Source organism: Dromiciops gliroides, chromosome 2 (genome assembly GCF_019393635.1).
Source record: "Dromiciops gliroides isolate mDroGli1 chromosome 2, mDroGli1.pri, whole genome shotgun sequence".
Lineage (NCBI taxonomy): Eukaryota > Metazoa > Chordata > Mammalia > Microbiotheria > Microbiotheriidae > Dromiciops > Dromiciops gliroides.
Window position 1 is genome coordinate 188,219,220 of NC_057862.1, and position 13,848 is coordinate 188,233,067.

At 42.3% G+C, this 13,848-nt stretch overlaps 1 protein-coding gene across 1 annotated transcript in view; it reads right to left on the reverse strand.

Moving 5' to 3' along the window:
- Positions 1-218: 218 nt before the first annotated feature.
- Positions 219-13,848, reverse strand: part of RASGRP1 (RAS guanyl releasing protein 1) — a 118,740-nt gene continuing 105,110 nt past the window's right edge. Inside the window, 5 exon segments of the mRNA XM_043988003.1 lie at positions 219-3,201; positions 6,816-7,198; positions 7,811-7,963; positions 10,803-10,839; positions 12,879-13,023. Of these exon segments, the coding sequence (XP_043843938.1) occupies positions 3,064-3,201; positions 6,816-7,198; positions 7,811-7,963; positions 10,803-10,839; positions 12,879-13,023 (856 nt within the window). The 3' untranslated portion in view covers positions 219-3,063.

Consider the following 13,848-nt stretch of genomic DNA (forward strand, 5'->3'; position numbering starts at 1 on the left):
CACAACTAGTTAGTGTCAAGTGTCTGGGGTCAGATTTGAACTCAGGCCCTCCTGAATCCAGAGCCGGTGCTTTATCCACTGCACCACCTAGCTGCCCCTTACTTTGCCGTTTCTTAAAAGCCATAGGTCAACATCCCAGTATTTTTCAGGCAGTTAAAAGGTCTAAAGCAAAGCTTTTCTGATTATCATTAGTTAGAAGAAATCACACATGATGATGGTCCTAATATATTTTATCATATAAATATTAAACAAAGGAAGCTCACATTAGGTATCAAAAAGACTTTACAATCTGTACATTTGATTTTTCTGTCAGTTCTTTTACATTATACAACTTTGGACAGGTTTACAAATGACAACAAGGGAGGGTGCATCACAGTTACACGTACCAGTGAAAAATGAGACTGTCTACTAACAGTAACACTTCTGAGAATAGACATCTACTGTAAGCACACAAGACCAGAGGTGGTTAAATTGTGGTAAAGCAGGTATTAACAAAATTGTTGCTCCACTTCAATCCTGTAACTTCCACAACTTCATAAGAGTTCATGTAAAAAGCCTGCCAAGCTCTGTTCATTCTTTGTATAGTGGTTCTTACCTTGGGGTCTGTGAACTTGGTTTTTTAAATGAATATTTTGCTTGACTATTCTGATTTAGTAATTTTACATATTTCATTTTATTCATTTTAAAACATTATTCCAAGAATGGGTCTTTTGATTTAGCCAGACTACTAAAGGGGTATGGATTCATGACAAAAAAAAAAAGAAAAATTTATATATATATAAACAAGCCCCTGTGGGCTTAGTGGTTCTGGGAAAATTTGTGGCAAATTAGCCACCTCTCTTCTGATGAACTTAACGGTACCTAAGTAAATGTTTGGGGTCATCTGGGAATGTTTCTTCTGGTTAGTGAGGATGGCTTTGGGAAAGCTGACCATTCAGAATTTAAAAGTGAAAGCCATCCCAAGATAAAAGATGAAGCCAAATTCTCATTTGGTAGAGTGAAAGGGAACCAAAACAAAAGTTGGCAAATCCGACAATTTCAGACAAACCAGGCTAATTAAGTTAAATGATGCATAATTCCACGATGGTGGACAAGGTAATTAACTCAAATTGTGTTACAATTGACTAATAAAAATTTACCATACCATACTTTGCATGTAACAAATGACAATATAGTGTAAATCCGTGTGCAAGATATTTTACTATTTTCTAATTTCAGACTACCTTGGTGTGTTTGGAATTAACATAGGAATGTCCAAAAATTGTACATATTTCACATTCACATTTTTTACACAGGAAAGAAAAACCTCAGCCTACATGCAGACACGATATTTTCTATACACAATGTATACATATTTACAATGTCAGCTATTATCGAAACTACTCGTCTAATTAGCTTATACCTCAGACAGTTTTACTAAGAAGAGAGGGTATAATCTTTCTCCAAAACACATACATTGAAACAAAAAGAAAAGAATTTTGTCATGACCAGCTGAACTTTCAAAGGTTTCCCGGAATTAAGAATTAATTGCAGAATAAACAGAAGGGGTTAAGAAAAAAAGGAACTCTTTCTAGCTACAGTACAATGTAAATGCATGTACCAATGTGTTAGTTGGCTGTGTCACACATCTTTAATGCATGCTCATCAAATACAAAAATACATGTTTGGAGATAATGTATGTGTTTTTCTCAGCTACCACTGATGCTTAAGCCATATGATAGGGTAATAGATTCCCAGGGACTTAATTTGATGGCAGTGGACTTAGGAGTTACAGTATCTGGCCCTGCCATTTTACTAGGCATATAATCTTAAAACAAGTCACTTCTGAGATTTCATTTTTTCATAAATAAAATGGAGGTGATAACTCATATGCTACCTATCCTGCAGAGTTGTCTTCACCATTTATAAGCCAGGTAATCCTGAAAAAACACCCATTTCTTTATCTGAGCCTTGTTTTCTTTTCCTTTGAAAAAGGACTGGAAAAGATAGTCTTTTAGGTTCTGCTAGCTTTAACATTTCTACTCTAAAAGAAATGATAAACGTGCTTTGCTTGTATTGTGTATGGTGCTTTATAAATGTTAAAAGCACCAAATAAATGGGCAGTCATGAAGTTTGAAGACAGGATCTTTGTTCTGATTATGATCATCATATAGACCAGATAGTTGAGATGAGAAGATAACCTCCCAATTGCACATAGTGATATTTTGTTAGGCTCTTTAAATGAGGACAAATGAGTTCACTTTCAGGTAGAAATGTCTAGGGATAGAGGAAGGAGAAGTGAGATTTGGAAGAGTGAGAGAAAAGGACAATGGCCACCCTACTGGGAAACCTAGGGACACCCAAAAGACAGAATAACTGGCCAGTCTTCTTCAAAAACATGGGATAATGGTGTTGAGATGATCCATAATGCCTCACTGAGATTAAAGGTGCCAGGATTGGAGGAGGGAGATGTAAACTAGTCTACTGACAGACTAACATTCTCTTCCTCAACTCTGATGGGAAGAGGATACTGTTGCAGACTTGAAGCAAATTGAATGGGTGGGACAAAATGAATTCTGTCCTCTCGGGTAAAGTAGCTTCTGTCCCACAGGACAGGTTTCTTAGGGCTGAGTTTAGAATTTAGTCTGAAGTACATAGAGATCATTTGAGGTTATAAAAGCGGGATTTCAAAAAAAGTTGGGAGCCTTGTCAAGGTCTTTCAACTCCCTGAGAGCTGGGGGAGGAAGGTCGTGTTGGAAGGAGATGTCTATTGCATGGAATGACATGTATTGTCTAGCTCCTCCCCCTCCCCCCCCCCCAGCTAGGAGAAGAATGGGGAGAACATCTCTGGAGAACACCCCATTGAGAACATACTTCTTCCTCAAATGAATGGGAAAAGGAATGAGGGTGTGTGTTTTTCCATGAACATTTTTTGGGGGGGAGTTGAAAAGAAGGTGTATATTTTAAACAGAGTACTACCTCTCTCTAAATCCCAATATCCTGGCTTTTCCCTATTCCTTTGTGTTTGATAGTTCTGGAGAAAGTTGAGGTCTACATGACTCCTACATTCTCCCAGCTTCAGGGCTAGGAGCAATCTTGATGTTCACTACGGCTCAGGACATGGTTGTTGCTTCTTTCAAGCCGGAGAGACTCAATCTTCTTCTGAGCAAACCTTAGTTCAGTCCTTAGAACTTCGTTGTCTGCCTTCAGAGTATTTATTTCCTGAGGAGAAAGAATGAAGAGAATGTTTTAAGAGTCGCAGTGAAAAGCAAATCCAGTTTGGTGATGTTCCAGTACGCTGTCTTTGATTGGCATATCCCATTCACTGTAGGGCAAATTAAAAGTGATTTTCAAGATGGTCGGTTTTTTTTTTCTCTGTGTAGAAAATAACATCTTAAATATCAAACCAGCATGTGCAAAGAACAATTAGTTCTTGGTTTCATAACTCAAGAATGCATTTGGCTCCCAGGTATGTTAACCCATTATAGTTGGAAACTGGGATCCCCTAGACCCATCTGTTTCGGTGCATAAGCTCCCAAGTTAGCAGGTTGGAGGGTAGCAAAAACACCAGACAGTCAAGTCAGCAGGGGCCTCAAGTGATCACTATTAGATCTTTGGTAAGAGACATGTAATAAGAGATTTTTCAGAATTTAATTGGGAGAAGGAAACCGGCTCTGGTCAGGCAAAGTGAAGAGAAAACCAGGGATGGGGGATTGGGCTACAGCAAAGAAACACGGGAGGGTTGACAGTTGTGGCAGTTTTTCACTCCATCCCACTCCCTTAACCTCTGTAACAATCCATGTGGTTCAACACATTTCACATCTCACTTCTACCCACTGCTTCTTTTCATCTAGAAGCATCTGCCAAAACCGAGTTTTTCCTGCTAGTGAGAAGCAGACAAAACTCTTGAAGATCACTTGAAGCTCCACTCCAGATGCTGAGTGGATTTGCCATATCTGCATTTCCAACATTCTCCTTTCCACAGGGCTCCTCATTCCCAGAATTGCTTTTTGATGTTTTGACATTTACCCCCCTAAAAAAGTCCATTACCCAAATCTCTATTTTGTTGCTTTCTGAAATGACAGTGTTCGTGGAGCATTTCTCCCTTCCCTTATTTCAGGCAAAAGAATTCCTTTCCTTTCCATTAACACCAAGAGACTAGCCCCTTTCTCCAGCTTCATTCAGTTCAATTTCTGAGTGCCAAGCTTTGATGAAGGCCTGCAGGGCTGAAGGGTGAGTTCCATAACTATAAGGCAGACACATCAGAGAAAGACAGCATGGTATAGTGGACAAGGCATTGGGCTTGAAGTCAGGAAGATGTGGATTCCAATCTCACCTCAGACACTAGCTTTGTCACCTGGGCAAAGAATTTAACCTCTGAGTCCTAGTTTCCTCATCTGTAAAATGAGGGGATTGGACTTGATTTCCAAGTTCCATTCCAACTCTAAAACTATGATCCAGTAAAGTTGTGAACCTTATTTCTTATTTGCAATGCCTGGTTTCTGAAAAGCCCTTCCAACCTCAGTGCTGTGGGAAAAGAGGCAGGTTCAACCAGGATTTCCCTCAGATTTGAAATCCTGGCTAATGAGGATGTTCAGACCCTTGATTCCTTGTCCTGAAAAGGTGGGAGGTGATTGAGAAATGAAAGGTTAGCAGGTAATATTGTAGCAAGGGTATCTATTGAATGAAGTAAGTCATCCCCTAGCTCACCTGAGCACCCACACACAAAGAACTCACTGAAAACCTGCCAAGTCTGACACCTTTTTTTTTTTGTTACTGGTTGAAGGAATGCCATTGCCAGCTTTGCCTGTTTTTCCCAGCACCTGCTTAACTGTTCTCTTTCCTTGAACTACCCCACCCCTAACTCAATCTCTGTTAAACTCCCTGCCTGCTTTCCCTCCTAATTCTCCACCTCTAACGGGCACACACTCCAAACTGACCCACCCACTTTCTTGCCAGAGGGAGGCCTAGGTATCTAGGAAGGATCAGCGATTTCAAGCTGAAAGGAACTACAAAGGACTGGTCTATTCTGGTCTACTTAGTGGGAGGCAGTAGGGTATAGTAGAAAGAGCACTGATTCTGGAGTTAGGATTCAAATCCTGTCTCTAAAGTTTGCTGCCTGTGTGACTTTGGGCAAATCCTGAGCCTTGGTTCTCTTTTTTGAAAATAAGTGGGTTGGGATGGAGCCAAGATGGTGGAGGAAAGGCAGTGAGTTCCTGAACTCATGACACGATCGCTCCAAAAATCACCCAAATAATGCCATAGGAAAATCCCTGGAGCAGCAAAACTCACAGAAGAATGTGCTGAAATCATCTTCTAACCAAGAACGGCTTGAAAAGTCAGAAGGAGGGAGCTGCTGTGCTGATACAGGAGTCGAGCCCAACCCCACAGTCACCCTGACACAGATCCAATCCCAGGAAGGCCTCACCAGAGAAGCAGACCCCCAGAGCCTCTGAATCAGCTGAAGCACCAGTGTTGTCTGGAACTAAGCTCACAGTCTGGTGAGTGGGCTGAGCCCTGGACAGGGGGGAGACTACAGGGGTCTATGCTGGTGCTAAGGCAGAACTTGGATTTTACACCCCTGCTGAGAACCAGGAGGTAGGCTCAAGAAGCAGTGGCCCAGGTCGGGATGGGGCTCAGGCTCATCGGAGCTAACAACCACAACACACAAAGCTGGTTGATTAGCAAGTTGGTCTGGGGTCATCTAAAGACCAGGGAACAGGCCTGGTGAATGAAGAACCTGATCCTCCTTAAATCATACCACTTGGGACTTCTTAAGCTTGGGATACTGCAGCCTGGAAACAGTGCCCCACTTTAAGGAGCTAAAAGTCTAGTAAAAGAAAGGCAAGATGAGCCGACAGAGAAAGGGGAGGACCATAGAAAGTTTCTTCAGTAACAAGGAAGACCAAGGGGCACCCTCAGAGGAAGATGTCAACATCAGGGCCCCTATATCTAAAGCTTCCAAGAAAAATACGAATTGGTCTCAGGCCATAGAGGTGCTCAAAAAGGACTTTAAAGATAAAGTTAGAGAGGTAGAGGAAAAAATGGAAAGAGAAATGAGGGTGATGCAGGAAAGACATGAGAAAAAAGTCAACAGCTTGAAAAGAAAATAAGTGGGTTGGACTACATGGTCTCTGAAATCCTTTCCAATGCTAATATGGTTCTGGCCCAAACCCTTCCAACTTAGAGATAAGAAATTTGAGGCTCAGAGGGGTTAAATAAATTTTTTTTTTTTGTGGGGCTATGGGGGTTAAGTGACTTGCCCAGGGTCACACAGCTAGTAAGTGTTAAGTGTCTGAGACCGGATTTGAACTCAGGTACTCCTGAATCCAAGGCTGGTGCTCTATCCACTGCGCCACCTAGCTGCCCCAGGTATTATCTTCATTCTACAAATGAGGAAACAGGATTAAGAAGGTTATGTGGGGGCAGCTAGGTGGCGCAGTGGATAGAGCACCAGCCCTGGATTCAGGAGTACCTGAGTTCAAATCCAGCCTCAGACACTTAACACTTACTAGCTGTATGACCCTGGGCAAGTCACTTAACCCCAACTGCCTCACTAAAAAAAAAAAAAAAAAAAAGGTTATGTGACTTGCACTGGGTCAACTTGCACAAGTGACTGCGATGGGATTCAAATCCAGGTCTTCTGAGTCTAAACCCAGTGTTCTTTTTATGTACCAAAGGTAGTTCCATTCCCTCACTTTACCATATCTGTCCAGTGACTGACTGGTTTCAGATCCCTAATGAGGCATGATTCCTGGGCTTTCTGACTTCAGCTTTCCCCCCTGTCTTCTTCATTAGGAAAAAGGGGAAGGGATAGGAGATGGGGAGAGGAGTACCTGCTCCAGATCCTGGTAGGTGGGGAGTCTGAGGTGTCGGAGGTCCTCCTTTGATTTTGTGATGGATTCCTTGTTCTCCCACTTCACAAAGGCCCGCTTACGGACCAAGACTGGGCTGGGACAGGGAGACATGGAGCTGGGCAGTAGATAAAGAGTGTCCTGGGCTCCCTTTCTTGGAGAAGACATCAAGAACGATCCGCTAGAGCCTTCATGGCCAACCCAAGTGATTGCCTCAGTCTGTGTGCCCTTGTGGGCCATGGCCCGCTTGAGCCGGACAGAAATCTTCTGAGCTGAGACACCCATCAGCATTATTGTCCGATCTTTGCTCTCCTCGTTGTGTTCCATTGCCTCCCCATTCACTAGGAAAGGTCCTTCCTCCGATCCTAAGGGTAGACATACAATATTTCAGCCAAGACACCCTTGAAGAGTTATAACAAGCAATTTTCACAACTGGGGCAGCAGAAAACATACCCCAGAAGAAGTGACACAAAATGGACCCTCAAATCAAAAAAAGGTGAATAATGCTGGAAAAAGTCAACTACTTCACAACTTTAATTTGCTGCTTTGAAATAAAGGCTATACACCAAATCAAATCAATTTTTAAAGACATTCATTTGAGGGAATAGGTGAAAAGAGACCCTAGGACACTTCTCATAGTGGGGAGACAGAGACTCTGAGACACCTCAGAGAGGAAGCTCAGCCATAAATAACTAAATATAACTAATACAAATAATTATTCTTGCTAACTAGGGGCCAAGCCCAGACAGACAATTCTAAACTGAAAGACTGCAAGTGTTAGCAACCTCTAAATTTCAGTGCATAGGGGCCAATGGTCCAACTACCCTACCCTAGTTATGACCCATGACTCAAGGTTCTTGGATGAGATTGTACCCATAGTGGGAGGTGCTTGATAGGACCTTGCCTGTCCTTCCTGCCCCATTCCATCTCCTATTCCCCAGATCTCAAGATAGCAGCTCCAAGTCCCACACACTTACCATGTAGTGGATCTTTGACTCCTAGTGGGCAGAGGGTAGATGCCAGCCCAGCAGAGGTGCTGTTCTCCGCAGGCAAAGCTGGGCTCTTGGATCTCTTCTTGCACTCAAACACAACCAGATCCTTGCATTGTTTGTGGCAATTCATCCCACAATCTGTAGACAAAAGTCCTAGTCAGTGATTCAGTTTCCTTTCCTTTCATCCAATTTAAATTAATAATTATTAAGAACCTTCTATGTGTGTGGTGCTGTGTTAGGTTCTGGTGACATAAAGACAAAAGTGAAATAGTTCCTGCCCTCAAAGAGTTTATATTCTATCAGCAATAAATCTGTATACATATTGTACGCAATGTGTACACAAAATGACATAATACATGGTACTGAGGAAGAGAATACCAATGAGAGGAGAAGGGTGGAGGTGATAGAATCAGTGATGGCTTCATGGAGGAGAGAGAACCTAAATTGAGACTTCAAAGAAGTCAGCTTTTCTGAGGTAGACATGAGGAAGTGCATTCCAGGCACGAGGAAAGGCCTGTACAAATAAATACAAGGAAGCAGGAAGAGTGTGAAGTTCAGGGACCAGCCCGTACCACAAGCAGGAATGAGGACTAGATAAATCCTGATTGGCACTAAGCTTTTCCAAGCTCCCTTTGCAGTTCTTTCTGAAGCTAGGAAACTAGATAATCTCTTCACTTGGAAAATTTGGAACCTTTGGAACCTTTTGACCTCATTGGAATAAGTAGCAAGGGTCATTCTTTTTTTTTTTTTTTTAGTGAGGCAATTGGGGTTAAGTGACTTGCCCAGGGTCACACAGCTAGTAAGTGTTAGGTGTCTGAGGCCGGATTTGAACTCAGGTACTCCTGACTCCAGGGCCGGTGCTCTATCCACTGCACCACCTAACTGCCCCAAGGGTCATTCTTAATGAGCTAATCTATCAAACAGGTATTTTGTGTCTCCAAATCAAAGGTTATTTTGTCTTCTCTCAAGGTTAGGAGATTAGAGGCAAGCTGTGAGGGAAGTGCCCAAGGCAAATAGATGGTCTCCCTGGGAGATTCCCGCCAACCATCTCTTGCTCCTCACTTCTGAATACCTTGATACCTGGATTCAGGATTCTGTCTTGGGGTATGCTGAATGGAGACATGCTAACCAGAGTTTTGGGCCATCACTTAGAATCACAGAGTCTGCATACATCCTGACAAGGATTCATTCCGCCTACCTGAAAAAACAGCCCATTCCATTTCCATACACCTCTAATTGTATTAGACCATTCTTCCATGCACTCAGCTGAAACCTGCCTTCCTAGAATTTGTCCTGCTCATGGGTTAAAGTGCTGTCTTTTGGGGTCAGGCAGATTCAATCTAATGCCTCTGACACATTATAATCTTTCCATCATATGAAGATAACACCACATTTTAGGAGAGACATCAGCCAACTGGGGCCAATTCAAAGGAGGGCAACTGTGATGGTGAGGGGACTTGAAACCATGCATTTGATGATGGGTTGAAGGAAGTGATGCTATTTAACCTAAGACTTGAAGTGAACATGATTTCTGTCTTAGGTCACTTAGTGACCTATATAGTCCCTTCCAATTCTGAGAGTCTGTAATTCTAAGTGATGGCCCCCAAACCATATAGTCTAAGTGGTGCCCAGAACTGAACTGAGTATACTCCCATAAGCATACTCCAGCACAGACTTTGAGGAGACTATATCTCCTCTTTTTATATATACTAGGTTTCTAGTAATGCACACAAACATTGGGCTAGCTTTTCTTTTTTTTTCTCTTTTTTAAAAATGTATTTATTATTTTGGGCTAGCTTTTCAAAGCAATAACCATTTGTCCCATAGGTGTGGCTCTTCCACTGGGACTGAAGGGCTTCTCTATGCTGGCTACAAGAGAAGCAGAGACCAAGATCTTTTCCTATGCCCATAGCATAGGTAGGGAAGAGATCTCTACCTTTACCTTTACCTCTACCTCTGCCTCTGCCTCTACCTCTCTGTCTATACATACATGGATACATACACACACACAAACACACACGTGTATATAGATACCAGCATACACATACACATATATGTACATATGCACACACATACACAAGTATAACATGTATATCTATGTATATGCATATATATATATACCCTTACATGCACACATACATGTGTATTATATATACATATACATACACAGTTATCCCTTCCACATCACGACTTTCTCTGTTGATGTTTCATTATATTGTTGTTTTTTTTAAGTGAGGCAATTGGGGTTAAGTGACTTGCCCAGGGTCACACAGCTAGTAAGTGTCCAGTGTCTGAGGCCGCATTTGAACTCAGGTACTCCTGACTCCAGGGCCAGTGCTCTATCCACTGTGCCATTTAGTTGCCCCTGTTTCATTATATTATGGTTCAGCATAAGAAATTAAATAGGAATTTTGGGGGTTTTACAGAAGCTGCAGACAACATGCAAAGGCTAGCAGAAGACACAGAAAAAGTTTAGAAACTCAGAAGTATATAAAATATATGCATAATATTGTATAATATTAATATATTTTATCTTTTAATACTGTAAACACCCTGTAAAAGAAAAAGAAAAAATTCAGACTTCTCTGGTATGAAGGGAAGGCCAAAAAATTTTATGTGGATTTTCCAGATTGCAGGGGTGTTGTACTCCTAACCCCTGTGATATATGGAAGGGATAACTATGCATATATTTGTGTATACACACCTATACACAAATATATGTATGTATAAACATTTGATATAGATGTAGATATAACTGGTCATCAGAACATGGTGATTATCACCCCCAGAGGGGGTGGATTAGAGAAACTAGTTTGGAAATGAATTTGAAAGCTGTAGAATGAATGGGTGATGGCCAAGAGGATTTTCTTCCTTTGAAGAAGGCATGAAGAGCTTATAAGTTGACTCCACCTAATATTTCTAAAAGTCACTAAGTCATTGGTCAGCATACAAAACAACACAGAAGCCTGGAATTTACCTTTGCACCGATAACCTTGCTTTATCACTCCCCAGAGCTATAAGGCAAACATGAGACATGTTAGAAAACCTCCTTCCACAATGGTGGTCCACTTCATCCATCTTGTTTGATTCCCAATGTTTTGAGACCTGATATTTCTCCTCCCTGATCCTATTTCCCCCTCTTTGTATATTTGTCTTCTGGGTTGCCACAGCCAAAGAATTTGTCATCAAGTGGTCAGTCTACTGTTGACAAGACTCTCCAAGCTTAGCTAGGTTAATCTTTGGAAAGCAGATATGGTCTACCGCCTGGACCACGTTTAAAGCCTTCCCTTTTTTTTGGGGGGGGGGAGGGGCAGGGCAATGAGGGTTAAGTGACTTGCCCAGGATCACACAGCTAGTGTCAAGTGTCTGAGGTTGGATTTGAACTCAGGTCCTCCTGAATCTAGGGCCAGGGCTTTATCCCCTGTGCTACCTAGCTGCCCCCTAAAGCCTTCCTAACATGGGTAGAACCTGCCAGAGATCAGGATATGTGAAAGTAGCCCTAGACAATCACAGGTCCTCTCCATGGAGGAAAGAGTGTCCGATTAGGATTTATGGAGATGACTTTAGGGAGAGAGTCACCATCTCCCCTATGTCTTATCCCTTATGTCCCTGAATGGTCAACAAGGAAGCTTATGCTAGTTCAGAGACTAAAGTGCTCAGAGAAAGTCAGCAGTGGGGCAATAGTCCTTTTTTAGCCTCAAGGTACTAAAAGTCCTAGAACAGACTGCTTTAGCCTTTCAGATAGTCAGGGGCTGGGTGAGACAGAGCCCACTCAGTTCTTCTTTCATGTGGGCTCCTTTTAGCTCAGATTTCATTGCTTTCCCATTTCATCTTGTATCTGAACACTTTTTATTTATTTTTGTCTGCTATCAAAGCACCTGCCCACCGCATTTCCCTAAGGCTTCATGCCTCAGAAGGGGAAAACAAACCATTTTAGGGGCAAATGCTTTGGGGAGGATAGTAAGGTATAGCAGGAGACACAATCGGAAATGAGAATCCGATGTCAGTCTATTCACAGGATCCTAAGATTTAGAGCGGGAGGGGACCCATGGTCTAGCCTCTTCACTTGGCAGATGAGAAGACTTGATTGATAGGGAGGGTAAGCCAAATTGTAATCTATGTCAGTGTTCAAATTTGAGTCTCGTTCCTCTGATTTCAGAGTGAGTGAGTGTTCATTCCACTGAGATACACTGCGCTGTGGCTACTTTTTAGGTTCCTGGGCTAAGGTAAGAATTCAGACACTTGCTAGTTGTGTAGCTGTAAGCAAGTCACTTAAACTCCGTCAGCCTCAGTTTCCTCATTTACAAAGGGGAAAATAATGGTACCAACCTCACAGGGTGCTGTGAGGATCAAATGAGATAGCCTGTAAATTTTTTTGTAAGCCTTTAAAGTTCTATATTATGTAAATATTTGACACAATTGCCCATGTGTAACCTCTATCTGATTGATTAGTGTCTCAGGAAGGGGGGTGGGGGGGGAGTAAGGGAGGGAAGGATAGAATATGGAACTCAAGCTTTAAAAAAGTTTAAAAATGTTTTAGCTTGTAATGGGAAATAAAATATATATTAAAATCAAATAAAATGAATCATAAAAAGTTCTATATTAATTGTAGCTGTTGTTATTGTCATTATTATTGCTTTTGTTGATAAGGGCAGCTAGGTGCACAGTGATAGAGCGCTGGCTGGGGAGTCAGAGAGACTGAGTTCAAATCCAGCCCCAAATACTTACTAGCTATGTGACCCTGGGCAAGTCACTTAACCCTGTTTGCCTCAGTTTCCTCATCTGTAAAACAAGCTGGAGAAGGAAATGGCAAACCACTCTAGTACCTTTGCCAAGAAAATACCCAATGGGGTCATGGAGAGTCAGTCATACAAGACTGAACAAAAACAACTATTGTTGTTATTAGGTTCTTGGAGTCAATGCCTATGTTGTGGTGAGTATATGAGTAATAACTGGCCACCCTTTTCTTCTCTCCTTCCACACCTCCCCTGTCCCCACCCTTCATACCTTTATCTCCCCTCTCCAGTCCCAAAGGTACAGAAAGGAAACTCACAAATCCAGCACAGTTGTCACAGAAGGTGGGCTTTAGGTAAGTTGTTTCCTGGAAATTATGAGGAAAGCCAAGGCCCAGCTTGGAATAGATTGAACTGGCCCTCATGAAGTAGGCCGTGATTTCATCCCGACTGATCAAGCCTTCCCTGTTGGCAGACCAAAGAAGGAAAGGGATGAATATGTGGGTGTGGAGTCTGATGGATTGGTTGTGAAGGGATGATGAGCACAGCTGTTACCCAGAAACTCCCTTCCCCACTGGACCTGGGCATTTCCATGTTGTTTCTCCCCCTATGGTTTTTCATCTTTTTGTATGTCCTGGACCCCTTGGGCAGCCTGGTGAAGCCTATGGAGCCCTCCTCAGAATAACATCTTCAAAATCATAAAATAAAAATAGGGGTACAGAGGAAACCAAATCTATTAAAGTTATCAAAACATTAAGGAAACAAGTCCATGGACCCTAGGTTAAGAACTTTTGCTCTAGTGGCAAAACCCATATTCCTTAGAGTTAGACTCATTTTATGTCCATGAACTCATTCATTGAAGAGGACTCAGTTATCAGGACAATGGGACACAGGCATGGTTGGAAGAGAGACACTTCCAACTTCCATGGCATTAGAAAGCTTTGTGAATCTGGAGCTGCTTCTCTCTGTCTCTCTGTCTCTGTCTCCTTGTCTCTCTCTGTCTCTGTCTCTGTCTCTCTCTCTCTCACACACACACACACACATACACACACACAGTTTGCATCTGATACCCTCTAGACAATATTTCCTCCAGTAGAGAAAGCAGGAAAACTGTCATCCACCTGCAGCCCATTCTTCGAGCGAGACCCTGGTCCCACAAATTGTCTTCCCCATCCTCCCATCCCAGAATTATTTAACTAGAAGAGCAGATGGAGAAGGAGCCAAGGTATGAGGGGATATTAAGTACTAGCTTTCCCCCTTATCTCCTAGGTAGAAATGGGGATATGTTAC